The sequence below is a fragment of the Apteryx mantelli genome, unplaced genomic scaffold (genome assembly GCF_036417845.1).
Source record: "Apteryx mantelli isolate bAptMan1 unplaced genomic scaffold, bAptMan1.hap1 HAP1_SCAFFOLD_34, whole genome shotgun sequence".
Classification (NCBI taxonomy): Eukaryota; Metazoa; Chordata; class Aves; order Apterygiformes; family Apterygidae; genus Apteryx; species Apteryx mantelli.
Window position 1 is genome coordinate 3,406,219 of NW_027118693.1, and position 27,116 is coordinate 3,433,334.

A 27,116-nucleotide genomic window follows, 5' to 3' on the forward strand; every position below is an offset into this window, starting at 1 on the left:
TGGTGGATAGCAGGAACAATCTTACTAGCCCCACAGCAAAGCATCAATGATTAACTTGCCAGACATAATCCTGGTCTACATGGTATAATTAAGAGAACAAAGCTTAAAATAGATGAAATCTTCAAAGCTTTTGTACAGCCGGGGGCTAGTGCAGGGGAATTAGCTGCCTGATTTAGAATTTAGGTCTCAGCTCGGATCTTAGCTTAGCTTAAGCTCAGAGCTAAGATTTAGACCTGAGCTTGAACTAGATGCTCTGACAACTGAAATTAGGTGGAAAAATATTCTCCTGCATATCTCCGTATTCGTATTTCCTTATTCCTGGGGGTAGCAGGACCTTAATATCCCACACCCACATACTTGATACTCCCATTCTTTTGCAGTGCAGCCATTTCAGGCTATTCTGAATGCCACACAGCTGACACCTGAGAGAGCACTGAGTTACTTGCCAAGGCTTACACTGTGGAGCAGGCAGAAGGCAGAGGCAGGACCTATCAGCCACTTCTGGAGTTGCATCCTGGTTCTTCAAGTGTCCCGTATGAACAGAAAGCAACATGGAGCTCCAACACAAGCGTGGAACTGCAATGAGATCAAACTCCCAATAACACACTGAGGAAGAGGACTAAACTGTCTCTTTTTTGTTGGCAGTTTGCACTATGTTAACCAGATGTGGACCTAGAATAAGATGATGTCCAGGATGAGATGGGAGCTGGGGCATTTCTGAGCAAGAAAGGAACAATTTGGCACAAGCTTTTGCTTTTGCAAAATTGAGTTCTTATGTATATTTCTTTGCTCTATCCAAGCACTGCGTGAAGGCAAACTGGACCTGATTTGTCCTGGGTGAATGCATGTTAAGCCCCCTTTCTACAGCTAGAATGGCAGCTGTGACAGGGAATGAGAAACAGAAGTGATAACTGCAAATAGCTAAAGAATGGAGGAGGTGCAATCAGTCACAGACAATTGTATACACCTTGGAGAAAGCTGCAAAGTCTAAGCTGCTCTTCTGTACTTCCTCTGGGGTCCATGGAGAGAGCCTTCCTTAAGGAAATCCATTGCTTTCTCTTTCATTTGTGCAGAGCACTTCTGGGAAATCACTCTCTTCATAATGTTTCCTGTTGGCCAAGGAGACCATGTCTTCATCTGGAGGAAAGATGATGGTCCACAAAGGGAGCAGATACTTCTAGAGTGGTTTCAGCTGCCCACATGAAGTAGGATAAGTCATGCCTCCTAAATTCTGCCTTTTCTTCCTGGGGAATCAGAAGAGAGGCTCGATGATAAGGTCAGATGTAGCTATTATATTAAAGACATCTATACTTGGGCAAGAGAGATCCTTCCGCAGACTTTCAGCTGGCAGAATTAGAGAGCCGTGAAGCCACTCCATTCTGACTGGACATAAAGGAAAAAATGACCACGAGGAGAGTCAGGTGTTGGAACACATTGCCCAGACAGGCTATGGAGTGTCCCCTCTTGGAGGTTTTCAAGACGCCACAGGACAAGCCCAGAGCCTCCTGGTCTGACTTCACTACACACCATGCTCCGAGCAGCTGCGCAGCCTGGATGACCTCCCAGGGTTCCTCTCTCCCTTTCACACTCAGTGGAGAGGCAGAGGAGTCTCCTTGTCATGAGGTGCAAGTCAAAGAGAGCTGAGAGGAATCATGCCCTCCTGCTCCCCTTGACCTAAAGCAGGGGCAGAGGAGAACGCTGTGCACCTCCTGTGTAGGAAAGAGGAATCCTGTGTGCGAGTCTGTAGCAGTAACTTGGCTTCCTCTGGCTCCCAGCAAGTCAGGTACCTTTGCCTCTGGGAAAGGTCTGGGTTTCCTCTCTCCTCAGAGGGCAGAGCCTGGCACCTCTGAGGGTGAGGCATGGCATCCCCCATTGCAAGTCTCCAAACGCCTGCTGACTCTGCTTTTCTGCCCACTGAGCACTCATGGAGTGTGCAAGGAGAAGCTGTGGCACCTGTCTCACTCTAGTTCTGCTCCATGAGTTTGAAGAGACCAGTGCTCATTCCCCTGGCTCATGCTCACTCTTCCTAAGAGCATGCTGAAAGGCCATAGAGGTGTGGGCGAGGGCAGCTCAGAGCTTTCATCCCCACAGGGCTTCAGTTACCCAGGGCTCACTTTCTGCAGCACAAAGAGAGAGCTGAGCTGCAGCAAGGACCTTCAGGAGACTCACTTGTGCCATAAACACCAGAGACACTGCAGAGCAGGTGACATTCAGGTGCTGCTGAAGACTCACAGCAGGAGATGTTGAAAGACGAGTGCAAGGGCAGAGCAAGGAATGAGCCTTGGCTCAGGGTCTGCAGACAGACTAGGAAAGAGGGGGATGTAGTGGGGAAAAGGCCGAGGGGGAGACCCAGGCCTTGCCTTTCATTCTCAGTTACCATTGGAGGAAAGGTCACCACACCATGCTGAGGATTACAGGCAGCAGCTATATGTGCTGAGGCAGATCTGGGTGTTGTTAACGTGCCAGCGGCCCTTTGCGCAGTGACAACCAGGGAGGGAGACATGTGCCTCACTCCAGGCCTTTCCTTCATGTCTTCTTACTCCAGCTCACTCTTTCCCTCTCTTAGTCCTTGACACTGCTGAACAGAGATACAGGGAGCATGGCTGTGGTGCAGAGTGAGAGCTGTGTGGTTGCTGCAGGGCATCAGCTGATGGGCACTCACACACTTCAGCTGAGAGAAAGAAGAGTTTGGGCAGAGTGTATGGGACCACTGTGCCTATACATGTGCCTTAATTTCCTGCCTCTCTGAATCTTTCTCTCTCTCTCCATCTTGCTTTTGTTTTAGGGATCAGTCTCAGTCTCCCAGCTCTCTCACAGCTGACTCTCAGCCATCCACCAAGGATGTGATCCACAGGCAGCAGTGAATCTGGGACACCCTCCCTATGGAAGCACCTTTGGCAACAATTCATTCCCCTATAGGCGGGGTGAATCACTGACTCATCCATCCCAGGAGCTCCCTGGACTGTCTAGATGGCTGCTTCAGCCTTCTCCAACGCACTGTACAAGGTCTAAAGTTTGCAGCAGGGAATCACCAGGGACATCATTTTATCTGACCCCAGTGTTATGAAAGGGCAGAGGAGGAGTGGGCAAAGAGCTCTGTCTTGCAGCCATGGACTTTCCCTGGGCAGCTACTCAGGCGTGTGTCAGGGGTTTACCATAAGCATGTGCTTGACCCTGCTTCCACACTACCTCAGTCCCCACTCACCCTCGGGGCACTCATCCGCCCTCATCACAATGCTGAACAGGGAGCCCTGAGAGCTCAGCTGGAAATGCTGAGGTCCAGGTGCTGTGCTGCTGCTGCTGCTGCTGCTGCTGCAGGTGACAGCTCAAATGCTCTCAGAAATTAAAACTGAGGAGGAAAAGATGTGCAGGAAATGAACTTCCCTCTCCTTTTCCCTTCTTCCCCATACAACGGTTCTCTTCCTCACGTTGCTTGGATGGCTCAGGTACCCCTTCTCTGGCATTCACTTTTCCCCCTCCCTTCTCTCCCAAGTTACACAACTGCTTGTAAGTATCCTCTCTAACAGTCCATTTACAGTCCCTTCCAAGACTGAGCTAGTAACTCCTGACCACTCTTTGTCAACAGAAAGAGATGGACTGTCCAGTGCAGAATCATCTCCTCAGAAAGCACGTGTTTCAGGGAGTTGAGACCACTAACTCCGTTCAGTGTGCATCCTTCTTCTGTGAGAAGAAGCAACCTTTGGCGTGATGTGTTCCCCTAAAGGCTATTTTTGCATGATGGGGCTTTTTCTTTCTGGCACATCTGCCTGTTGCTCGAGAGCAGAAGGATTTGGCCAACAGCTATGCTGGGTATTACCAGGAATAACTTCAGGCATAGTAGGCTAAATATGAGCAAATGTACATTCCTTTTTAATCCACACAGTGAAATAGGCACCTCAATGGAGCAGCTCATCTGTCTCATCAGAGGAGGTTCCCCTAGGATGAGCAGTTTTGCCCTCCACAAGAACCTGTTCCTGTCCTTTCACTAGGAATGAAGCCCCTAAACCAAATGTGAATTCAGTCAGATGAGTGCAAATCTCATGTTGTCTCTGTCAACCTTTTTACCACAAACACAGAAGCGCATGCTCTTTCTCTGCGGTTCCGCTCCTGCCAAGTGGGTTTGACAAGAAGGACCTGCAGCGCTACAAGGAGAAAGAGGAATGGGGCAATTGGACATCTCCAGTGGAGTTCCTCCTGCTGGGACTGGGTAATGTCCCCAAGCTTCCGATGCCTCTCTTCCTCCTCTCTCGCATGATCCACCTGGTGACCATGTTTGGGAACATCCTCATTGTTGTGCTAGTGGTGGCACGCAGGCATCTGCATACCCCCAGGTACTTCTTCTTGGGGAATTTCTCCAGTGTGGAAATCTTCTACACCTCCACCATTCTGCCCAGGCTGCTGGCCAGATTCCTAACTGGGGACAGAACCATTTCTGCTCATGGCTACATGACACAGTTCTATTTCTTTGGCTGTTTTGCAGCTACTGAGTATGACCTGCTGGCCACCATGTCCCTGTGATCGGTACTTGTCCATATGCCAACCCCTGCTCTGTGCAAGCCTCATGAACTGGAAGGTGTGTCTCCAGCTGGTGTCGGGGTCTTGGCTAGCCCGATTACTAATGTCTACAGCAGTGACGTGGTTATTTTCTCAGTTACAGTTCTGTGGCCCCAGTGTCATTGATCACTTCTTCTGTGATTTTACCCCTTTGCTAGCGCTCTCCTGCAGTGACACCACAGTGCCTACGCTGGTTACTTTCGTAATCAGCTTTCTGGATGTAGTCTTCCTTTTGCTATTCACTCTGGCATCCTGTGTCTGCATCAGAGCTGTTATCCTGAGGATCCCCACCAGCATGAGGAGGCAGAAGGCTTTCTCCACCTGCTCCTCTCACCTCACCATGGTCACTGTTTTCCACGGGACCCTCACCATTGTCTATATGATGCCCAGAACAGCTCTGCTGAGACAGCTCAATAAAATGCTGTCCCATTTTTCTACACCATCCTCACACCCGTGGTCAGTCCACTCATCTACAGCCTGCAGAACAGGGAGATCAAGGGGGCTCTTGGAAAGGCACTCAGGAAAACTGTGGCCTCCACACAGAGCTCATACTAGTTGTGATCCACCAGGAATGAACTGACCTAGCATGGCAGACTTGGAAATGCATGTTCTGTGTATCAGGTGTAGCTTTCAAAGTGTAGCATATGGAGAAGTTTGTGGAATGGGAAGGGGGAGAAGGGAATAAATGTCTTAGGGGAATATAGGCCTGGTGTAGAAGAGTGCAAAGAATATCCCTGCCTTTCTTCTTTCTTTAAAATAAACCCATTATCATGCTGGAAGCGGGAGCTCTTGAAATGTCTGAGCTTTCTTTTTCTGTGAAGAGCATAAAGGAATTTCAGCCGTAATGTGAGCTCCTTCCAGGGGCAAGCATTGACATATTTTCCTGTCTGTGGGCTCCTGAGATGGTAGCCCTGTCTCTCAGCTGCACATATTCCCAGAGGAGAGGTCTGTATTGTTAGTTACTGTTCCGTTCAGCGAAGATCGCCAGTGCAACAGAGTTGACTGCACCCATGCATGCACCTCCTATGGGTCAGGATGGCCTCAGGTACGCCGAACATGGATGTGGGCAGGGGTCACAGAGCTGGGGCCTAGTGAAGAGGTCTGCTAGGGACTGAGGCAAGAGGGGGACAACGGAAGCAGAAACGGGAAATGTGCAGGCATCTGAAAGGGCTTCCAGTGCTCACGTGTGGCCAACAGCACTGCTGCCTGTGGTTGAGGCCATCAGTGAAAGCCTGGCTGTGAGTCAGCCCATCCTGAGGCTGGTGCCTAACACAAGCCCCATGCAGCACCTCACTCCTTCCACGGTCCGACCAGGGAGCCTGGGCCATCAGAGCAAGCGGAGAAGGCTCCTGGATTGGCCTGTTGCCCTGCTGAGATGAGCCTATCCCTAAAGCCTCCCTTCTGTGCGTGCCTAGAGCATGTCCCTCACGCAGCTTTCGGCACCTGGGCTGGCCTTCTGAGGAGATATAGCTCTTATCTGTGGAGACACAAGCATATAAGAAGTATATCAACAGAAGCTGATTGCGATTTGGTCACCAGAGGCAGGGCCTGACTTCATCTTCCTCTGAGCCTTTGCTCTCAGCCAGCCTCCCACCACCCTGCGTTCCCACCTCATCTCTTTTGCCAGGTCAGTCCTCATGTGTGTTGTACGTGCTCTGAAGTGGGAGAAACCTTACTCTGAAGTAGCTGTTTTCCCTCCCATTGCCCAACTAAGTTGAGGCATGGAATTCCTCTGTGCGTCCTAGATATGGCTTCTCCATATTGACAGTGATAAGTGGGCAACTGAATCAAGCCTTTCCACTGGACGTGTCTACATTTGGGAAGATGAATCCCATCCCTCCTTTCCTCTGAGGTTTCTTGCAGAGGGGAATTGTGAAAGGCGATCTCATAGTCTGAGCCCCTCTAAAAAGTTGTAGGTCCTTCTGCAGAGGAAAGGTACATTTTCTGGGTCTTTTTTTCCCAGTACTTTAAGCAGAAACCATACCGCCCCCTTCTTCCCTTTGCATCATTTCCTACACACACACACACACACACACACACACGCACACTTTAATTACTCATTTGCTTCCCACTGGCTAACACAGATCTTATGAAGGGAGCCTTCATATTTTCTTCTTTTCCTATCCCTAATCCTTTCTCCTTGCTTTACTCCCACAGTTCATGCTTACCATGGCCTCTGAAGATCTCCTCAGTCTTTCTTTGCTTTTCCTCATCTGAATTCATAGATGAAAGCCTGCATTTTTTTTTCTTTTTAGTAACTGAATCAATACCATCCTGCTGCAGTGGGAGATGAAAAGATGAGGGTGTTGATAATACAGGAAGCTTCTCTAAGAGTCAGGTGCCATACCCCGAGGGATGAGTATGGCATAAGTGTAGAGTGACAGAAATCAATCATGAAATTCTGCATACCCTGAATTTCCTCCAGCATATAACTATAACCAATGTGTAGATTCTCTGGGTGGCATTCATCTACCTTAACTTCAGATATTTGAATGTTGATCTCTAAGTCTTAACACAGTGATACTGGCTCTGTTACACACTTAAGAGCAACATTTGCAGAGGATAGTTCAGCCTCCAAGAACTGATGTGTTGGATGCCCTGGAAGTGGTTTCATCATTCCAAGATTCCTTTTTCTCCCCACAATAACTTGCTATGAGGATTGAAAGTGGGGACTTTGAGCAGCAGTATGAGATGGGCTCTCAAGCAGAAACATAGTGAGCTCTTGACACACGCTGACTCCCCGACAACGGGAGTGATGGATCACACAGAGCCCACTCAGGACAGTGATGGGCTTGGCTTGAGTGTCCTTGGGTGGGTGCTATCTTCCTTTCAGAGAGAAAGAATGAGTACCAGCAGGTACAGTGCAAGCTTCTCCCTAATCAACGATGAAATATGTGAGCACTGATATTCCTGTATGAAGCAACCATTCCCCATTTCCTGAAGAACTGGACTTCAGTCACCTCCTGCATCCCAGGGTGAGCTGAGCCTGGGAGCAAGATGCTCTTTTTAATGATGTACACAGGTTGCTGGGGGATGACAAAGAGAGGGAAATCTGGAAAATACTGTGTTTGAAAGTGGTAGGAGAGAGAAAAGAACTTGAGCTATGACAGAGATCAAGGTGATAGCTAGGGGGAAAAAGTATGAGCCACACAGCTTGCTTTTCTTTGAGGGGGGTGTTGGACCCAATGACCTCCAAAATAAGAAACCTATTTCCTTGAGTATCCTCAAATTTAATCTATGTTCACGAGTGAGTCCCCTGCAATTCACTTGAACAATCTTTTATGATCCAAATCTCAGATGGTCTCAGATGGAGACTTCCCTGGTAGTCAAAATCAGCCGCAGCAGAGAATGGCAGATGCTCTTCTAAGATGGGCTCCTAAAACAGGCAGGATGAGTCCCCCTGTGGCGATGTGAAGATGCTGGTCGCCTGTCATTAACGTGGGAGGGAGCTGAGGTGACTGAGGTGAAGCTGAGGTGATTTTGACACAAGAAGCTTCTATGACTTGATAGGTGTAGGTGTTCAGAAGGGCACAGGTTTCCTCTACATGATATGCACATGCCCAGGGCATCTGGAATACCACTGGATGCCTGCAAGAGGTACCATCCAACGGAGCTTCCTTTCTTAGCCTGCCTTCACACTCTGAGAGTCATTTCTAGAGGGATACACCTCACCTTAAGCTAATGGGCTAGGTTAGCTCACATGACTTGTAGCCAACAGTAGCTGTTTCTCTTCACTGACTACAAAGGAAGCTCAGGGAGAGACAGCTCTATGGTAGCCATCCCAAGTTAGGTAAGGGAGTGCTCCTAGCTCTGTTTTTCTTGGTCCAGAGAGCTCCTTGAGTCTTCTGTAGAATCATTCCACCTTGACTTGTTCCACACAAGGTGGAAGCAGAAGTCTAGACAAACTCCTTCTTCCCCTTTCCCCTAGCATCAGGGCAGAAATTCATCTAGTCTCTCCCTTTGATCAAACAAACAGACACAGTTACTGAGGCATGAAAAAAAAAAGAAAAAAAGGAAAATTATTCCTGCCTTCTCAACTTACACCCTAGATCATCACCTCTTTCCCCAAACGCATGATCTCCTGTGAGATCCCCAAAAGCTCCAGGCAAGAGCACATGCCAGAAGGTAAGCCATCCAACAGCAGAACATACAAAGCCAAGGAAGTTTTACTGCTGATAAGGATGTGGAGATCCAAAAAGTAGGGAAAAGCTCTGTGGAGGGGAAGTTGTAAAATAATTTAGGAGAATGGCTTGAAAAGAGGTCACAGACAGCAGTCGTTCTGGCTTGGAGGGCAGGTGAAGGAAGAGGACTGAGATCTCTTCCCTCTAGAAGGCACTGACTCAGGCTGGGAACATGAGGCTACTGAATGGCTCTAGGGCCTGCACAATGGACCTCAAGACTTTCATTCTTTGTGGAGCACCAGTGCATGGCACATAGAGGATTCCATTATAGTCAATGGAGGTCAACTACTTAAATATAGGCACCTATGAAGTATCTAAGAAGATGTAATCACCTGGTTCTGAGCCAGAAGTGTCTGCTGTCTTTCCTTCCATCCCCATGTAGACATCTAAGATATTCTAGAATATTAAAAAACGGCAGTACATGCCCATGCTTCATCATCTAACCATTTCCCTACATTCGTTCAGCAAAATTGCTCTGCAAACTGCAGGGACACTGTTGGCCAGATCACTACTGAATCTAACAGGAGCTCAGACCGCTTGCATTGCAGACACTTCGACTTGGCTGTCTGGAGCTGAATCCCACTGCTGCAGTGCAACTGTTCATATCAGTGTCACTGTCTGCTGCCCCTTCATAGTCAGGGGAAAAAGAATGGCATCTGCAGAAGATGATGAATCCAGGCAGTTTAGATGGTGTCTTAGCAATGGAGGGCTCTCCATTTAGCAAAGCATACCTCTCTCCACTTGACTCTAGAGTGACCACGGTTTAGATGAGAAGGATAAAGTAAGTATAATGGAATCTGATCCAGATGTTAATTGCTTGGGTTTTTTGAGGAACATTTCAGAAAAAAAAAAATCTCATTTTATTTACTGTTTGTATCTAGCAAAACTAATAGCTGTCAACAAATCATACAGCCTGACGTTACCCATTCATTCTGAAAGACCGGATTTTATCATGGCTACTGGCATCTCCTGGATTGCCTGATGAACTTTATTTCCACCTGTGTTCTTAACATTTTAATGACAGATTTATGACTACTTCCTTTACTCTTGCAAGGCAAAGTGTGTAAGAGGCAGTCTTTTTGTTTATGAGGCCAAGTCTTAGAGAAGTCAATGCTACTTAAACATGGAAAATTGCCTCTTCCTGCACCTCAGACAAGATAGACATGAAAATCATTTCACTTTATCTTCTGCTTTTTCATATAACTAATTTAAACAGTTTCAAGCCTGAACTGGTCATCCAGTCTCTCTGCAATCAGTGGAGAGAGATAGAGCTACTGGGCCACAAGTCATGCTGTTCCTAGGGTCAGGATCCCTCTGAGATTCCACCTCCCTGGGGCTTCTGCAGAGCACCTTAGGCCGTAGGGCTGTCTATTAGGTGACTGAAGTAAGATGAGTGCACCAATTGATACCAAAAGCAACATTCTTCAGTGTTAATGCACCATGAAGTACAAAGCATCTGCTCATTACGGGTGTATGGCGACAGAGCTAAGGGTAATAAGGCAAGAACAAATAGTAAGATAACTGAAGAGAAGAAGAAAACATCAAGAAAAGCAAGGTGGAATAATACATAGATGTTAGTATCCAGTAGGTGTGAATGAATAACCACCAGTTAATCCAAGTCTGCAGTGACTGAAAATAAAGGTCTTTACAGGCTGATTTTACCAGACCATCTCACAACAAAAACAGCAAAAATCAGTAAAACGAGACCTTTGGGGAATTGTGAGCTCTTGGAAAAAGTTGATCGTTTTCAAGGACAGAAATTGCTAGGAACCTTTTTATTTTGCCAGAAGGGCAGAACACACACAAAAAAGAAAAAGATCAATGAAGTAACTGACTCTGATTTTGTTTCAACAGACTTTTTGTCCTCAGCAACTTTGTGTTTCATGTGGGACACCTCATTTCAAGCATGCTGTATTTAAACACTGGAATCTCCCAAGTAATAATACAGTTATGACACTAAAGATACAATATGAGCACTTAATAAATAATGATGCAGCATTCTGAGGAAACCATAGCCTTTATTTTCAATGACAACACAGACATTTGGAGAAATGTAATAATGAATCATCTCTTTGAAATCATACATTCCTCTTTCAGTTAAAGCTTTCCCAAGAGGTTTGGAAAAAAAAAAAAAAAGGTGGGAGAAGGGCAAGAGGGTTGTTAATTACCTTATCTCTCTATATATATAAAAATTGCAAAAATACTTTAATATATAAAGCCCAACCAATCTGTTTCTTCTAATGCTACAAGGTACTGTGAAGGCAGATTATTCTACTTTGTTTTTTAAATGCACCAATCACCTGCACGCTTAAGAAAGCCCAATCCACAGCTACTTTCACAGAGACAATTCATACAGTTCACATCATAAACCAAATCATAACATTTAACTGATGGGAAAAAAGGGGGGGGGAAAAAAAAACAACTTTAGGAGGGGGTCAAATCTAATAGATTTAGGCAACTTCATGATGCTTCCATGTTGATGATGTGTTTCACTTCATGCTTCTCCCCAGGGTCCCTTAGCTTGCACCTTCTCTGGAGTGAGCCAATTAGTTCCCTTCATGGGAAAATCAGGGGGCAGACAAGAAGATGCCAGAATTCACACTCTGCAGATGGATTGGATGCAAACCAGTCAGCATCACTCGATTAGAAACTCTGATTCAGCCCCTGGAAGATGTCACAAAAGCAGCAGTGCAGCCTAAGACACACCTGATGTGTGCAGGAGACTCAGCCAGGCTGAGTCTACAGTCCACAGACAGAATTCACCACTTCCAAAGGCCAGTTCAACATACCTATCCCATGCTGAGCTGAATGACTGTGTGGAAATATCTTTCCTTCCACTCACTCTAGCGATAGCTCATGGTAAGCTCAAATACATATATATATATATATATCCATTGCAGTCACTAAAGTTAGGTGAGATGAATCCAAAACACCCCAGTTCTTTAGAGAACTGGATTCAGTTGTCCACACGCAGGTGTCTTCTGCTATTTGAGATGCCCTAAGGAGCCCAAGACATCTTGGCAGTTGTGACAAGGGGCCTTTGGGACACTTGTCCCTTTCTAGAAGGGCTGCTGGAGGTCAGCTAGGATGTTCTGTGGCATCTCAAATGGCACTAGCCCCACGTGACTCTGGCTGCATTTAGTCCCTTACCGGTACAGAGAATGGAGCTGAGAGAATGCTTCACCTCATCCTCACATAGATACCACCTGGCTGCTTACCTGAATCATACTCTAAGCACCACTGAATCTCATCCAAGGAGTCTCATCTAAGCTGGCTAGTTTATCCCTGTGAACAGAAAGGTCCTGCTCAGATTTTTCAAGACTAAGTACCAGCCATGATGATGCTCGTGGCTTTCCTGCCCTCTTAGTCATCACCAGGCCTTTGTGCAAAGCATTTTTCAAGGCCTCTTTCATTTGCTCCTTCCTCAGGCTAAATATGAATGGGTTTACAAGAGGCGCCACAATACTGGAGACAACAGGGAGGCTTTTGTTGAGATGCACAGAGGTCATGTGGGAAGGCCTGGCATAGACAAAGATGGAGATGCCAAAACCCAAGGAAACAACAGTGAAATGAGAAGCACAAGTTGCAAATGCTTTCTGCCTGCCCTGTGCTGACGGCATCCAGAATATGTTGGAATCAATGTAGGCACAGGAGAGCACAGTCAGTGCCAAAGAGCCAAGGAGCAGGACCCAGAACACCACAAAATCAATCCACTCAATAAGCTGGATGTCAGCACAAGCAAGGTGTAATAATGGAGCACTGTCACAGAAGTAGTGGTCGATTACATTGGCACCACAGTATGGCAGCCGGGCTGCCAGAACCAGAGATGACAGAATCATGACAAAGGCACCTGCCCAGCAGCCCAAAACAAGTGTACTGCATACCTTGCTTCTCATGATGCTGGGATACCTTAGTGGGTTGCATACAGCCACATACCCATCATAGGACATGACAGCAAAGAGGATGAACTCAGTTGTGCCCATGAGGAAAGAGAAGAAGAGCTGACTAAAGCAGCCATCAAAGGAAATGGTTTTCTTCTCTGACAGGAAGTTTGCCAGCATTTTAGGAACCACAGAGGAAGTCATGGAGATCTCTCTGAAAGACAGATAACTGAGGAAGTAATACATGGGAGAATGGAGATGGCCATCAGTGTATACCAGGACAATGATAAGAGTGTTTCCCAAGACAGTCACTAAATAAATAAGCAGGAACACAACCAAGAGGAGGATCTCCACCTCATGGACATTAGGAAATCGCGCTAAGATGAACTCTGTCACAGATGTGCCATTCTCCATCTCTGTGCAGTCTCCGTTGTGGGAAAGAACACCAGAGTAATGTAGAGTTTTGAATATTTTCTCAGATGACATCTAGTAAGTTTTGGACATCCTGATTTTAAAGAGAAGTTAAGTCCCGACACATAGCTATTCAGGGTCGAATTCATCCCACCTAACTTGGATATCTGCAATAGAAATGTTTCTTTCTGAGTTAGTCAGCCAGTACCATTTTTTTGATGCTGCCTAGCCCTCCACAACTATAGAAGAGTCCTGGAATGACCGGTTCAGCCTAAGCCATCTGTCTTTTGAAGAGAGATTCTTCATGCCCAGCTGAAGGTGCTTGATTGAGTTGCTCATAAATAGGCATCCAGTGCCATTGGTGATGTCTCAGACATCCCCATAAGGCTAAAGTCTTCAATGGCTGGAGATCCCAATGTGTCAGCAACCGAAGCCTGCAGATGCCCACCTACAGGGTACATTCAATAGCACCTAAAGAGCCATTCATCCATTCATCTTGTCCAAAAAGAAAGGCCTACATTTGGTCTGTTTTGGCAGTAACCTTTCTAGAGAGGCAATATATCCCATCCCAGCTGCCTGTCTAATCAAACAGGAGAGGAAGCCATCCCTAAAAGAGGAGCCATCCCTAAAAGGTGATTCAGACCATTGCAGTCTGCCTCTCTCCATTGACGGTTGAGGAGTGGAAGATGACAACCTTTGTGAAACAGCCACCACAGTTTGGTGCCACCAAGCTTCGCCTTTGCTCTTTGTTTCATATACAAAGGTGACAGAGGTAGGTCTTTGCTGCAAAGCTGCCTCAATTTCTCTGTAACCGTCATTCAAAATTACCATCAAATCAGAACACAAGATAGACTCCTCTCATCCAACATTTTCTGCACCTGAATTTTGTTTCCATGCATGCTCAAATGGCAATAAGTAGCATGTTCAGTGTCAATACCATTGTTCCTATAGCTGTGTCTTTGATCTTACCTTCTGCATGAGTGACACCTCATATATTTCTTTTTGCTTCCTTGCTGAAGAAAGTTGTGTCTGACTTCCTGATGAGAGTCTCAGCTGTGACAACCAAGAGGAAAATTGGGGAGAGAGAGGGAGAGAGAGAGAGAGAGAGAGAGAGAGAGAGAAAGGATTCTACATTCCTGCTCTATGTCATAAGACCAGAGGGACAGCTATGTAGCTCAGTTACTTATTGCACAGCCACCAACAGGACGTATACAAGTAAAAAAGTGCATGGTGCATTGACCAATAGGAATCATAGTCTTAGAATAAGAAGGCATTCACACTCCAGTTGTTGGAAGAATGATGGATATCCTGCAGACTTGGCTAAGCTGAAATCAGTGTAATGACAACTGAGCAATGATTTCCTTGCTCAGCATAAACCGTGGATGATTCTTATCAGAATGAGACTGTTCAACATGCAAAACAATTTAGAAAGATGAAACGTCCCAGGGAAGGAGTTCCAGAAAGCCAGTGTGTGGCAGAAAGGCAAAAGTTTTTTTTCAACTTGTAATGAAGAAGGTGCATTTCACAAAGACCACTAGTACTTGATAGGTGGTCTGAGAAATGCCAGAAAGAAAAGTAATTGGATCCTTTCTAAGAATTTACCCTTCAGAGGCTTCACTTTGAAAAAAAAAAAATCCTGGGAGATTTAGATAAACAAGCCTCACATCAAGTTAGCAGTAGTTGAGTGCCAGTCACAAAGATGACAGGCCCCAAATCGTCTTGTACTGGCATACACAACAGTAAGGGGCAATGCCCACAAGCTGCAGCTTGGAAGGTTCAGAGAGGACCTCAGGAAAAAACGAGTTATTAATTAGGAGGGTTATGAAGCACTGGAGCAAGTCACCCAGAGAGGGTGGGAGGTTGGGCTAGAGACATCTGGAGGTCCCTTCCAACCACTATTTCAATGGTGCGATGATTTTCAGAGGGAAGCCCTGGGGACACAGGTTCCTTGAGCAAACCAAGGAGATGCACATTCAACGGCTATAAAGGAAGTCTAGGAAGGAGATCACCTCACCTTGCTTGAGGGCAACAATTCAGGTGCTAAACAGAGGAGCCTAGTGCCATATGAAATCTTCTAGGGTATCCAAGAAGTTTTCTGTGGCTAGCAGTTATGACAGAGAATCTAGCAAACATGCATGCTCTTCCAGAGTGTCACCCAGAAGCCAGGCATGTTACTGTGCAGGGAATCTCAGATGGAATTAAACACAAATATTGAGATTGAAAATGTACTCCCTGGGTGTGTTGAATCTGGGTGTCTAAAGCTGAGCAATTTCTCTCAAGTCTTCTCAGAATCAAGGGAGGTGTAGGATTCAACCCAGCGTTGCACACATGGGCTTCCAGTGCAATTGGAGATGCTGTTTGGTGTCCTGTTTGGCATCCAGCCACCACTCTACAGAGAGGACAGATCTTCTATTGGTCCTGTGTCATAGCTACTGTGCTTTACAAAGCACCTAGGACGTTGCAAGTATTACCTGATGCCTGTGTGCGGGCAACTGAATCAGCGTCTTAGTCCATGCAGTCTGTGGAGTCTGAAGACCAACTGATTAGCTCCTAAAGTAAACAACTTACCTTGGATAACTTACAAGAGGAATCCCACCCTAGCTGACTGGCTCGGATGGAGACATTCAAAGCATAGATAACTAATTCTGCACAGATGAATCCCACTTCAGATGCTTCACTACAAGATACAGACAACCCCTACTGAGCAACGATAGTTATCCACTCATCACTGTTCTATTTATCTGCTTGTCTGAGTGATAAAAGCCACACAAGGAACGAGGCCAAACAGTAGTCTGTCTATGCGAGTAAGTCTGCAATGTCTTAAAGTCACCTTTCAAAATTATTTAGGAAAGAGCTAGGACAAATCAAAGCTTGAGATTAATTTTGCCTCATTGCAGATGAAATTACAGTCCGGGCATCTTCACTTGAACTCGTAATCCATATTTCCTTTGCAACCATAGGAGAAAAATTGGCAGTCACAGAGCGTAAATCCCTTCACTCTACTGCAAATAACTAAAATAGGTCAGGGCCCATTTCCAAAGGGGCATTTTAAAATCTAGCTGTTGAAGAAAAATCTTCCTGAGAGCCTTGAAATCTTGGAACTTCTCTGCCTTTGGCTAGACATGCCCAAAATTGCTTCCGATGAGGGAGTTTCCCAAAATCTCAAGGATCTATAGAGCTGAGACACTGCCCTCCAGCCACCTTCTGTTTTGTGGAGGTACATTACAGTATTGATTTGGACTTTGCCTTTTTGGGCTGACATGCCTTGCCTGCCCTGAGCTGCCTACAACGCAGATCTTTCCCCCTGAGCAAGTAGCTCTCACCTGTTCAGTAGTTAACATACAGAAATATGTGTGTCTATAAGCAGTTCCTCTAGCCAATTTTTGGTGTCTATTTTAGGAGAAGCTGGAGGAGAGGTGAGATGAGCTGAAGTGGGCTAAGGTGTCAGGGTAAAGAGACAACTGTATGCAAATGAACAAGTAAGAGAATCATCAAATGGCCCTCGTAACCCAGGTTGCTTCTGAAGAACCACAGCTGAGTTCAAGAAAGAAATCCCTTCTGGCCAAACAGTTCAGGAAGCATTTCTTGATACAACTGTATTATCAAGGAGACTGTCAGACTTCTAATGAATATGAATTAAAAAAAAATGCAGCTAGCTTACTGGAACTTCATCATCTTCAAAATGCTTTATTTTTCGGATTCTCTTAATTTACTTTCTGACCAATTATTCATACTACTTATTAGTAGGAACTGATGAATGAATTGCAAAAGAAAATGTTATTGTTCATTTGTTGGAATTCATTGAGGGAAATATATTTCCAACTTTACCTGTGTTAGTGGAAAGTCAGTGCAAAAGAAAGGGAAAGATGGGGATTTTTTTTTCCATTAAATTAGATTCTAAAGATTGTGTGAATACTTTGCCACTGCCTTCTGTGTCCTGCTATGTCAAAGCCTTTTAAAAATGTAGCAGAAATTTACAGATCACAAAAACCCAGCAACGTCTGTATTGGGTCACACATGGGGCCTGTGCAACCCAGACAAGTTTCTCTTGGTCGGGCCTCATTAGATGGTGATCTAGAGAAGGTAATTTTTCACTGTCAAGCCATTTAGGTCCTTTCTTACCCTATAGCCATGTAATATGAGTTTGAGTTTTTGTCCTGAGTTTGCAAGGCCTCAGGACTGCAGCTTCTCAGGCCTGCTCTGCCTGAACTTTTCTTGACCTGCCTGCAGCTTTTTAAAAGAAAAGTTTTAACTTACTTGAGTTCTTACAGCAATAACAAGCAGTTGTTCTGTGTGGAATGCGATATTTACAGCTCCCACATAATGATGCAGTAGAGAGAAATGCAGGCCTGGTGCAATAGCAGAAGCCTTGAGAAGTGCAGACACAGGATGCGGTGTAGAGGAGTACCGGCATGGGATGGCAAGAGACGGGGCACAGCTTGGCGCTGGAGACCCCGCAGCTACAGACCACTCACCAGTGGTCGGTGTAAGAAACGCGCACCTGGAGCAGGACACAACTGGTTTTAGGCCAACAAAGAGAACAAAGCAACAGTATCGAACATAAGTAGAAGGTACCGTATGTGGTACTTTCAGAGATAACGTGGAGAGAGAGAGCAATGAAGAAAGAGCAAGGCGTAAAAAGTGTGTTAGCAAACACGTGAAAATGACCCCAAGTGGATACTAGAGTGAGGAAGAAGAAAGCACCAACCTGAACATCATCTTCCTCTCGGTGAAGGACTCCAGATGCTGACAACTCACCGCAACAACCCACCAACAACACCAGAGTGAAACTGCCAACCTTAGGACTCAGGGTAGCAGGGGAAGGGTGAACGTAACACCAGGAAAAGTGGTAGAAACTGAAAAGTGTGTGTTTAACAGTTTTAACTGTATTGGTATTATTTCTGTATTATATTTGTCTGTAATAGTTAGATCTGGACTGGTAATGATTCTCGGATTAGACTGCTAAGACATTCTGAATGGCAAAACACGCACACACACACACACACACACACACACACACACACACACACACATACACACACAAGCATGACTATATCTTAGGGCCAAACAGTCAGTACAGCGGTCCCAGGGAGGACCCAGAGCACTACTGCTCTGTAGTGTGGGTGCAGCCAGTCTGCTCTGGAGGGGGGCTGGCCTCAGCACTGGCTCCTGTTGGTCTGCACTACTTGACTTAGAGGGTAGAGATTGCTCTCTGCAGCGTGCAGCAGTGTTGCATTTAGTAGTGTGAAGGCACCCACTTCATAAGTGGAGTACACTTTACCCACAGCTGCCCCAAGGTTTTCTTCTTGGATGGAACAAACCAGTTCACTCCAAGAGAAACTTGGGACTGAGCCATTATGCGCTTAGTGGAGACCATGGAGGCCCCAGACCCCAGGAGAAGCCAAGGGGCTAAACGCTTTGAGAGGGCAGATGTGATATCATCTAAGCAAGTCTTTTGGTATCTCTCTCATGGTAGCAGAAGAAACTGTCATAATTCGGAAGTGACCCATCCATCAGTTCTGGGCACAGACACGAGGATGGAATACTTTTCTTTTGGAAGGGTCCTGTGTCCATGAATTATTGAGGGAAGCGGGAAGCTCTGGGTGGGAGCCAGGTGCCCAGGCATAGATGTCTGACTCTGTTCTAGACACCTCTAGACAATGCCGCAGGGTACTGGAGACATCTCTAAAGCTGTCAGAAATGACACAGAAGCTATGGGAATCCTGTGCCAGTGTGACGCGCTACCTGGAAGCCGAGTGGGATGCTCCAAATCATCTCCAATGCAAGTGGGCACCTGGGTTCAGACAGTCAAACCGTTCTCAAGTTAGGTGACACAAGTCCCACAGCAGATGATCTTAAAGCACTGCCTGTGAACCTACCCTACAGGTGAGATGAATCACAAAGTATTTCTTCATGCCATCACAGGTGATCTATGCAGCATTATCTACACTACCTGTTTTAATCACTACAGTTCAGAAATTTAGCCTGCAGAGCTGAGTGGGCTGAGCAATTGGTTTCCCTACTGCCTGTAGAGGTCATGAGTGAACCAGGCCCTCGTGTTTCCCAAGTCTTCCTGCCTGAAAGGCCTCTGGCTTTTTCTTGGCTAGAGTCCAACAGTGAGGATAGAATTGTGATTCAAGTGCAAGTATGAATGCCTGAGTTATCACTAAATAGTTCCTGAATTTGTGAGGTCTTTAGAAAACATGGAGAAGCTGGGGAGGTTTTGACCCTAAAAGACCAGGAACCCCTGACACTACAAAATCATGTTATACTCCTGTTCCAATTTCCTTTGTTCTAATGATGTCAGCTATTTTCCTCCTTCTCAGCCTTTTGCTGTTGGGCAGAAGCATCTTCTGACATGTGACAATTTGTCCATCAGCAAATTTATCCTCGTCTTACTTCTTCTCTACCATCTTCCCCACAACTGGTTGTCACCAGTCTATAATGAATTCAAATGGATTCTGCTACTAATTCTGCCAGTGCACCAAAACATGCTGAGTTTTACTTCCAGTTGCCTAACTGCTAGAGCACACCCAATACTATTCAATTTGTGGCCGCTTGCCCGTGGATAATTCTGCTAATAAAACTTTGCAAACTTTACTCTCCTTCCCCAAGAGAAATGCCAGTGGTTATCCCCTCAGGACCAGGCTGTGCAACATGCTCATCAGTTTGTCTGCAAAGACATTCAGCAAGCCATAGAAACGCCTGGCTGCCACCTGCACAGCTAAACTTCCTTGCTCTGCGTTGAACAAGGAGACTGACAGGCAAAACTCTTGCTGACTCTGTGGTTATTGAACTGCTTGAATTTGCTACCTTTTTGAGCTGGTTTATCTTAAAGGGTCATTTGCACTTTTCGCCACATATTTATGATGTCTGTGAATGGGGAAATAGGTGAAGACTGAAATTGCCATCAGCAGGGTGATGAAGAGATTAGATTGCTTGCTCTCAGAGGTTTCCTGGTGTCCCTGTCTTTGAAAATTTCCCTCAAATGTCCACATAGTAGTGGTACAGAGAAAAGGAAAGATACTCAGTGCAAGTTAAAGGGATTACAGTGACCCACAAGCAATGACTCCCACCGATGAATTCTTTTCTCAGGTGTTCCTAAGATGTGGAGGTGAGCTCTCTCACTAGGACACCGCTCTCATTTGTGAAAGTAAAATGAAGCCAGCGCAGAGATGTTGGAGATGGTGTCTGGAAAAATCCGGTAACTGAAAAGTAAGTATTTCTGACGGTCCCCATGAAGGGACACTGCTGTTTTCTGGTACTTCTCTCTGGGAAGCAGCTGTTCCTGAATGTAACTTGCTTCTCCATAAGCCTGGATTTGTCCCTTATTTTTGGATCAAAAATGGATGCAAATCTATTTGTGTTTTGGCAATGCTTTTTTACTTTATTAGCTACCCATCATTCATGCTAGATCTGAGTTGAGTGCAGGAGGTTCTGATCCTGACTAGACCCTGGGATTTAGGTTAGGGTGGCATTCTGTTCACCCAGCTTTGCCCGTTTAAAAGTTAGGAGGGTTCATCTGACTGGTCTTAGTCACCTCTTTTAAGATAACCTGAATGCTTGTCAGGAAGTCCCACTTTCCCTCCACTGAGGGTAAAGTCTAGGATGGCATCTAACTTGGGGCATCTATGTTAAGGCAAGGGATTCCCAGGCTCTTCTTTTTTGTCTCCCTGTGTTTCTATCTTCAGCATCCTCTTCAGTCTTCTCCACTCACATCTTACTGTTCCACCCTCTTATTATCATAAGTTATTTACTCCTTCAAAACAGTGTTCTCCACTGCAATTCAGAGTTGACTTTTCAGCACCTCCTAAAATGCACCAGCTCCCTTATTTTCTTCTCCTTCCTTGAAAATTAGGAGCATGACAGATACATACTTTGGAAACAGGACACGTGTGACGGAATTCATCCTCATTGGCTTCCTGAACCCCTTTGAAGTACAAGTCACCTTGTTCATGTTGTTCTTCATTGTCTTTCTGGTGACAGTGGTTGGGAACTCTGTTATCATCGTGTTAACCTGCTCTGACTACCGTTTACAATCACCCATGTACTTTTTCCTTTGCAACCTTTCCATCATTGAAATTCTCATCACTGTGACTGTGGTGCCCAAAATGATGGAAAACTTCCTCTCGGAGAGGAAGACAATTTCTTTTTATGGTTGCCTGGCTCAGAGCTACTTTTATTTCCTTCTGGGCACCACAGAGTATGTCCTGCTCGCTGTCATGTCCTACGACCGTTATGTGGCCGTATGCTCCCCACTGCACTATAGCAACATCATGAGAAAGAAGGTCTGTATGTGGCTGGTAGTGGCATCCTGGCTGTGTGGATTTTTCTCCATTTTGGTCCCCACAGTGATGAAGCTTCAGCTGCCATTCTGTGGTCCCAACACCATCAACCATTTCTTCTGTGATAGTGCCCCTCTGCTGCACCTGGCTTGTGCTGACATCCGGCTGCTGGAGTTTATTGATTTCATCATTTCACTGCCCATTCTGCTAGGTTCCCTGCTGCTGACTGTCTTCTCCTACTTCTATATCATCTGTGCCATTATCCGCACCCCTTCTGCCACAGGCAAGCAGAAGGCTTTTTCCACCTGTGCCTCTCATTTTACTGTGGTCACTATCGGCTATGGCACCTCAGTCTTTATTTATGTCCGTCCCTCTCAAACCAACTCCATGAACCTAAACAAAGTAGCATCTCTGCTCACCACTGCATTCACTCCGATGCTGAATCCTTTCATATTCAGCCTTAGGAACCAGAAGGTCAAGGAGGCATTAACGGACTTAGTCAGCAAGTGTGTAGGAGCTCACGGACTTGGCCTGAATTCACGGAGGGTTTGAACTTGACTCCGCTGGAAGACTCACAGGTATGTGCTCAGAACACACTGTTTTCTTGCAATGAAACAGAGCTGACAGTATCCATAAACTCATCATCTCTGATGCTGCTCAGGCTGCTGACCTCCTCCCACAACTCCTTAGCTTGACAGCACAGCTCCTCAATGAGCACACATCTCCTGCAGGCTAGAAAACCATCTCTCACTGCCCAAGCCTCAGCAAGAGGCCCCAGGCACTCCCTGCAGCCCAAGACCTGCCGAGCTGCATCCTCCTCCTGGAGCTCCAAAGGCTACGGGGCACTGTGCCCTGTGGCACATCGCTACCATAGCTGAGGGTGTGTATCCTGTTCTGGGCAAAGGTGATGGTCCCCTTCTCTGTGCCCTGCTGCACAAACTGCTGCGCAAGCTGCTGTGTCTGTTGCCTGCCTCTGTTAGGTGCACTAACAGAACACCGACAGCATCCTGGGCTGCATTAGGAAGAGCATCGCCAGCAAGTCTGGGGAGGTGACCCTTCCCCTCTACTCAGCACTGATGAGACCACGCCTGGAGTGCTGTGTCCAGTTCTGGGCTCCCCACTACAAGAGAGACATGGGCATATTGGAGCAAGTCCCGAGAATGGCCACAAAGATGGTTAAGGTTCTGGAGCATCTGACATACAAGGAGAGGCTGAGAGAGCTGGGACTCTTTAGCTTGGAGAAGAGAAGGCTCAGAGGCAATCGTATCCATGTTTATGAGTATCTGTAAAGAATAAAGAAGGTGCAAAGAAGACGGAGCCAGACCCTTCTCAGTGGTGCCCAGTGACAGGAGCAGTGACAAGAAGCAATGAGCACAGACTGAAGCACAGGAAATTCCACTTGAACACAAGAAAGCACTTCTTTACTATGTGGGTGGCTGAACATTGGAACAGGATTCCCAGAGAGGTTGTGGAGTCTCCATCTTTGGAGATATTCAACACCCAACTGGACAATGTTCTGAGCAACCTGCTCTAGCTGACATTGCTTTGAGTAGGGGGGGGGTTGGACCAGATGATCTCCGGAGGTCCTTTCCAGCCTCAACTATTTTATGATTCTGCGATTCTGTGACACTTGAAAAGCCTCCAGCAAGGCTCTGAACAGAGGCTTAGTTCAAAAGTAATAAACCTAAAATGTAGGTGCCCACTTATCATTAAAGGGCATGATTCATTTAGCCACAGATGTCTGTTGCCATTGGAGATGCCCTGGGACACCTGAGATATCATATGGAGCTGACAGAGATGATGCTGGGCCTTGGGAGACCCACGCTGTTCTGGAACACCTAGCTGAAGACCAGGGGAATATTTGGGGAATCTCCAACAACAATAGGCACCTGTGCTTAGAAAACAAAAGCCCACCTAAGTCCATCCAGGACTGTCATCAGAGCTTAGGCGCCTCCCTCCCAGGTTGACGCCCATGTGGTAAACACCCAAAGGTAGATAACGTAAATCCTGCCCTTCAAAATTTGCTCAGACTGCCCAACCAATGTTGAGCGGGGTTATACCGAGAGGAGATAACCATTCCATATGATGCTGCAACCAGGTAGGAACATTTAGTTGAGGGTTGTTATTAATTAGGGACAGCACTGATGTCGCGGATGAGTGAGGAGTGATGCACTTCACTCGTAAGAGAGAAGCAGCAATATATTTTATTGAGGTAAGATTGCATTGCACACAGAAATGCTTTATGCTGTTTGAGATTCCCTGGCTTCTTCAAGATATCTGCACAAGGCTGGCAGATTGTGTGCAGGTTCCACAGAGTCCCATGCTCTTTTGGGTGCAATACCCTGCGGTATAGAAATGGTACAAGGCACCTACATTGGGCTGAATCCTATCCAAAATGTCCAGCTGTTCTCTGGATCAAGCTAGCACCATTGCATAGCAGCCTTATCTACCTTGTAGAGAAAAACCTCTGGCCTGCTGTCCTATCTTCCACCTCATAGGCTCAGAGTGTGCTTCATAGGCTACTGTGTATGTCTTTGGGATGCCCAGGGTTAAGGTGATGACGCTTTAAAATTACTCACCATAAGCAGAGAGGAAGAACAGAACATTTTAGGCTCTAACTGTGGTCCTTCTAGTCAAAAGAAGAAGTAAGAAAAAATTGAATGCTTTCCTGTCTTCACTCCATCTCTCTCCCTTGGAATATGCCACTATTCATTGCTATTTAGAAAACATGACAAAAGTTTCATACATATGTAGGAACAATTTTGAGGATTGAGGAAAACATTTTTCAGGCTGATCCTGATCATAATATGTTTGACTTCTTTATTCGAACTTATGCAGTAGGTGTAATTGCACAGTTTGGGCTAGTGGTCTGGGAGTGTATATGCTTGCGTTCATGAATGTATACACATAGAAAGCTACTTAATTGATAATCATCCTAGCTGGAAAGCTGTTATCATGAAGCAGAGTGAAAGCACTCTGGAGACTGCTGAATTATGAAGAAAACCATAACTCTATGATGATCAAAGACACTTTTCTCCATTGCATCCCTGCCAGAAACAGGATGATTTGCTTCTGAAATTAATGGATCCAGATGGTTTGTCAACAGCTGTTCACATACCTGATACCCTGATGTCATCCAGTGCATGCTTTCACTTCACTAGAAATCTCCTTTCACCAGATTTGAAAACGTTCACTTCACTTCAAGTAGCTATCACTGTAGCTGAACAGGTTATCCAGGGCTCCTATACTGTCAGCGAGAAGGAAAAGGCGTTTCTAGGGTGACCAGTTCAGCTTAAGACATTTATCTTTTTGATGAGTAGAATTTGTTGAGCTGAAACCTAAGGAAGTCGCTAAGTTGTTACATAAACCCAACCCAATCTACCTGTGTGTAACAACCAGCGTCACTTAACACCAGTTCTTCCTGAGAATTTTTTTTTCACTTGGTACAAAAAAATAAACATGAATTCTTATTCCCACTTTCTGTCTTCCAGCAACGAAGAGCTGATTTTCCCCTGTGGGAAAATAGTTGGAATGAGTAAAAGTTAGGTTTTCCTCATTTCACTTCTGTATGTTTATCTGTAAACTTGGAAATTGAAAGGTTTTTTTCACTGTTTGGTTTGGTATGTTTTCTCAAAAAAAAATAAAAAAAAGAATTTCACTACAATAATAGTTTTAAAGAGTTTTCTTTTTTTAATGGAACTTTCCAAAATTCCCCATTTCTGTTTGCCAAGAGAAACAAGGAGAAAAGTGAGCTTTCAGAACCATCCCGAATCCCTTCTACTCATTTAGCAGAGGGAGGAAGCCATTTCCTTGTGAGCTGCCAGGTAGATCCAGCTGTGCGCGGGCAGTCTGAGTACATGTTTGGAGATAAAAAGAAGAATCGGATCCTCCATCATTACAATTCTCCACGGCTTAAATGAGCCAAACCATGAATTCTCATCAGGCCGTTTCCGTTGAAAATTGCCTGTAGCAGGCAGATGGAGATAAAGCTTTACGCAGTCGGAAATACTGAAAAGAAGCCTTGAACGAGCATCTCTAGATGACCATATGTGACAACTCAGTTGCTGGTAGGCATTTAAGATTCTTTCATAATAAAGGATGGTCTCATTCAGTTGTAAGTAGTTTCTACATTCCTCTGAACAAATGTCTGCTTTGATGTGGGAATTGCACCCCAGTCTCCACTGACCGCACTGACTAGTTCTCCACTGATCACTGTGGTGGGAGTGCAGACACCTTAGGTGGGTTCGAGACTAGCACAGATTTCGATGCACCTCCCCACAAGTCTGCAATGGGAACGCCAGTTTCAGTTGCCTCCCCATTGACATTTAGCACCATCGGAGGTGTTTCAGGGATCCTGCCTGCCCCCCAGCTGCTGCTCCAGAATGGCACAGGTCTCTTGTAAGTCATCAGATGCTGTGACTGCAAGGCGGCCAAAAGAAGGTCGGATACCAGCAGAGAGAGACACTCAAGGTTCATAAGGAGTTAAACAGGACAGATTTAATAAAGGACTTGCGCTCCAGGCTGCACAGGGAGACCCAGGAACCACGAGGAGGGGTCGCCGGCAGGAGGCTGCTGGAGGTACGAGTCGGATGCACAGGCAGGACGCACGGGTGGGACGCATGGGTGGGACTCAACTTGTTCATAAGGGCCCCTTAAATCTCCTAAAACTATTTCCTTATCTCAGCTGTGCTAACCTTGAGAAACTGCTGTGCGGGAAGCAGCTAGACGTTGTTGACAAAACGGAATGTGCATGCCTGGCCCCGATGGGAATTTGGGCAGTGTGCAGTTTCACACGCTGGGCCTGCTACCACCTACTCTGCCAGTCACTGACTCCTCGCCAGGTCTTCCGCAGGTCTTCTCACTACACTCCACCCCTTGACTGACAGAGATGTGGTACTGGTGCCACCAGCGTGCGGACAAGGTTCAGACTTGCCTTTCTGGTATTAGCCTAACTAAACAGCTAAGATGTACAAGCAACTAAATCATAGCGAATATACATACATACAGTAAATTATAACCTGTATGAACACAAAAGTGATCAGCCCAGAAGACCAGGAGCATAATGCATTTTCCCCATAGTCCTTAATTTGACAGCCCTGATGACAGTCGCTGCCAGGGGGTGTCCCACACTGATTCTTTGGACTTTACATTGTGTAGTCCTTGAAGTAGGCTCTTTATCTTGTGGATGTTGGGTTTGATGCGCTCACCACAGTTCTGTCGGTGTCCCAACTGCCATCAGCATACAGGATTAGGATGGAGAGCAGCAATGTCGCGGCTCCATCCGGCATATTCATCAGGTCACGGTTGTCTGAGCGAGAGTCTCCTAGAGGGGAAATAGACTGGGACACTTTCCCCTTTAATTAGTCCCGGGTGGGTGTCTCCTGGCCCATCAGCAATAATTTTCCCTTCCGGCTGTTCAGATTTAGCCAGATCATGCACCCACACAGCACGCCCTGTAGACTCAAAACCACCTGGTTGCTGGGCTGCAAGGAATCTGTTCCCTGGATAGTGGGGACCCCTATCTGCTCACATATCAGTTGGGCTGTTTGGTCTCCCTGTGTACATCGCAGGGGTTGGGATCAGGTGTAATGGATCGCAACCTTCACCTCCTCAAGGTGGTTTGAGTAGATGACTCCTGCCTTGATGCCCCCCCCTCCTGGAGAGCTAAACTAGTACAGGGCACCACGTGACCCTAATACCCTTGAGGTATGGTGATGGCCAACATCAAACTCACAAGATGACGGCTTTCCGATTCTAGGGTTCTTTCTTTGTGCGACAGTCGCAGACCCAAGCCTGCACTGCAG

At 46.1% G+C, this 27,116-nt stretch overlaps 2 protein-coding genes across 2 annotated transcripts; one reads left to right on the plus strand and one right to left on the minus strand.

The window, feature by feature from the left end:
- Nucleotides 1–11,965: 11,965 nt before the first annotated feature.
- On the minus strand, nt 11,966–13,102 carry LOC136996336 (olfactory receptor 6M1-like). The gene has a single exon (XM_067317265.1). The coding sequence runs from the start codon at nt 13,100–13,102 to the stop codon at nt 11,966–11,968; it is 1,137 nt and encodes a 378-aa protein (XP_067173366.1).
- A 7,787-nt stretch (nt 13,103–20,889) lies between these two features.
- Nucleotides 20,890–21,864, plus strand: LOC136996337 (olfactory receptor 6M1-like). Its single transcript, XM_067317266.1, has one exon. The coding sequence runs from the start codon at nt 20,890–20,892 to the stop codon at nt 21,862–21,864; it is 975 nt and encodes a 324-aa protein (XP_067173367.1).
- The last annotated feature ends 5,252 nt before the right edge of the window (nt 21,865–27,116 follow it).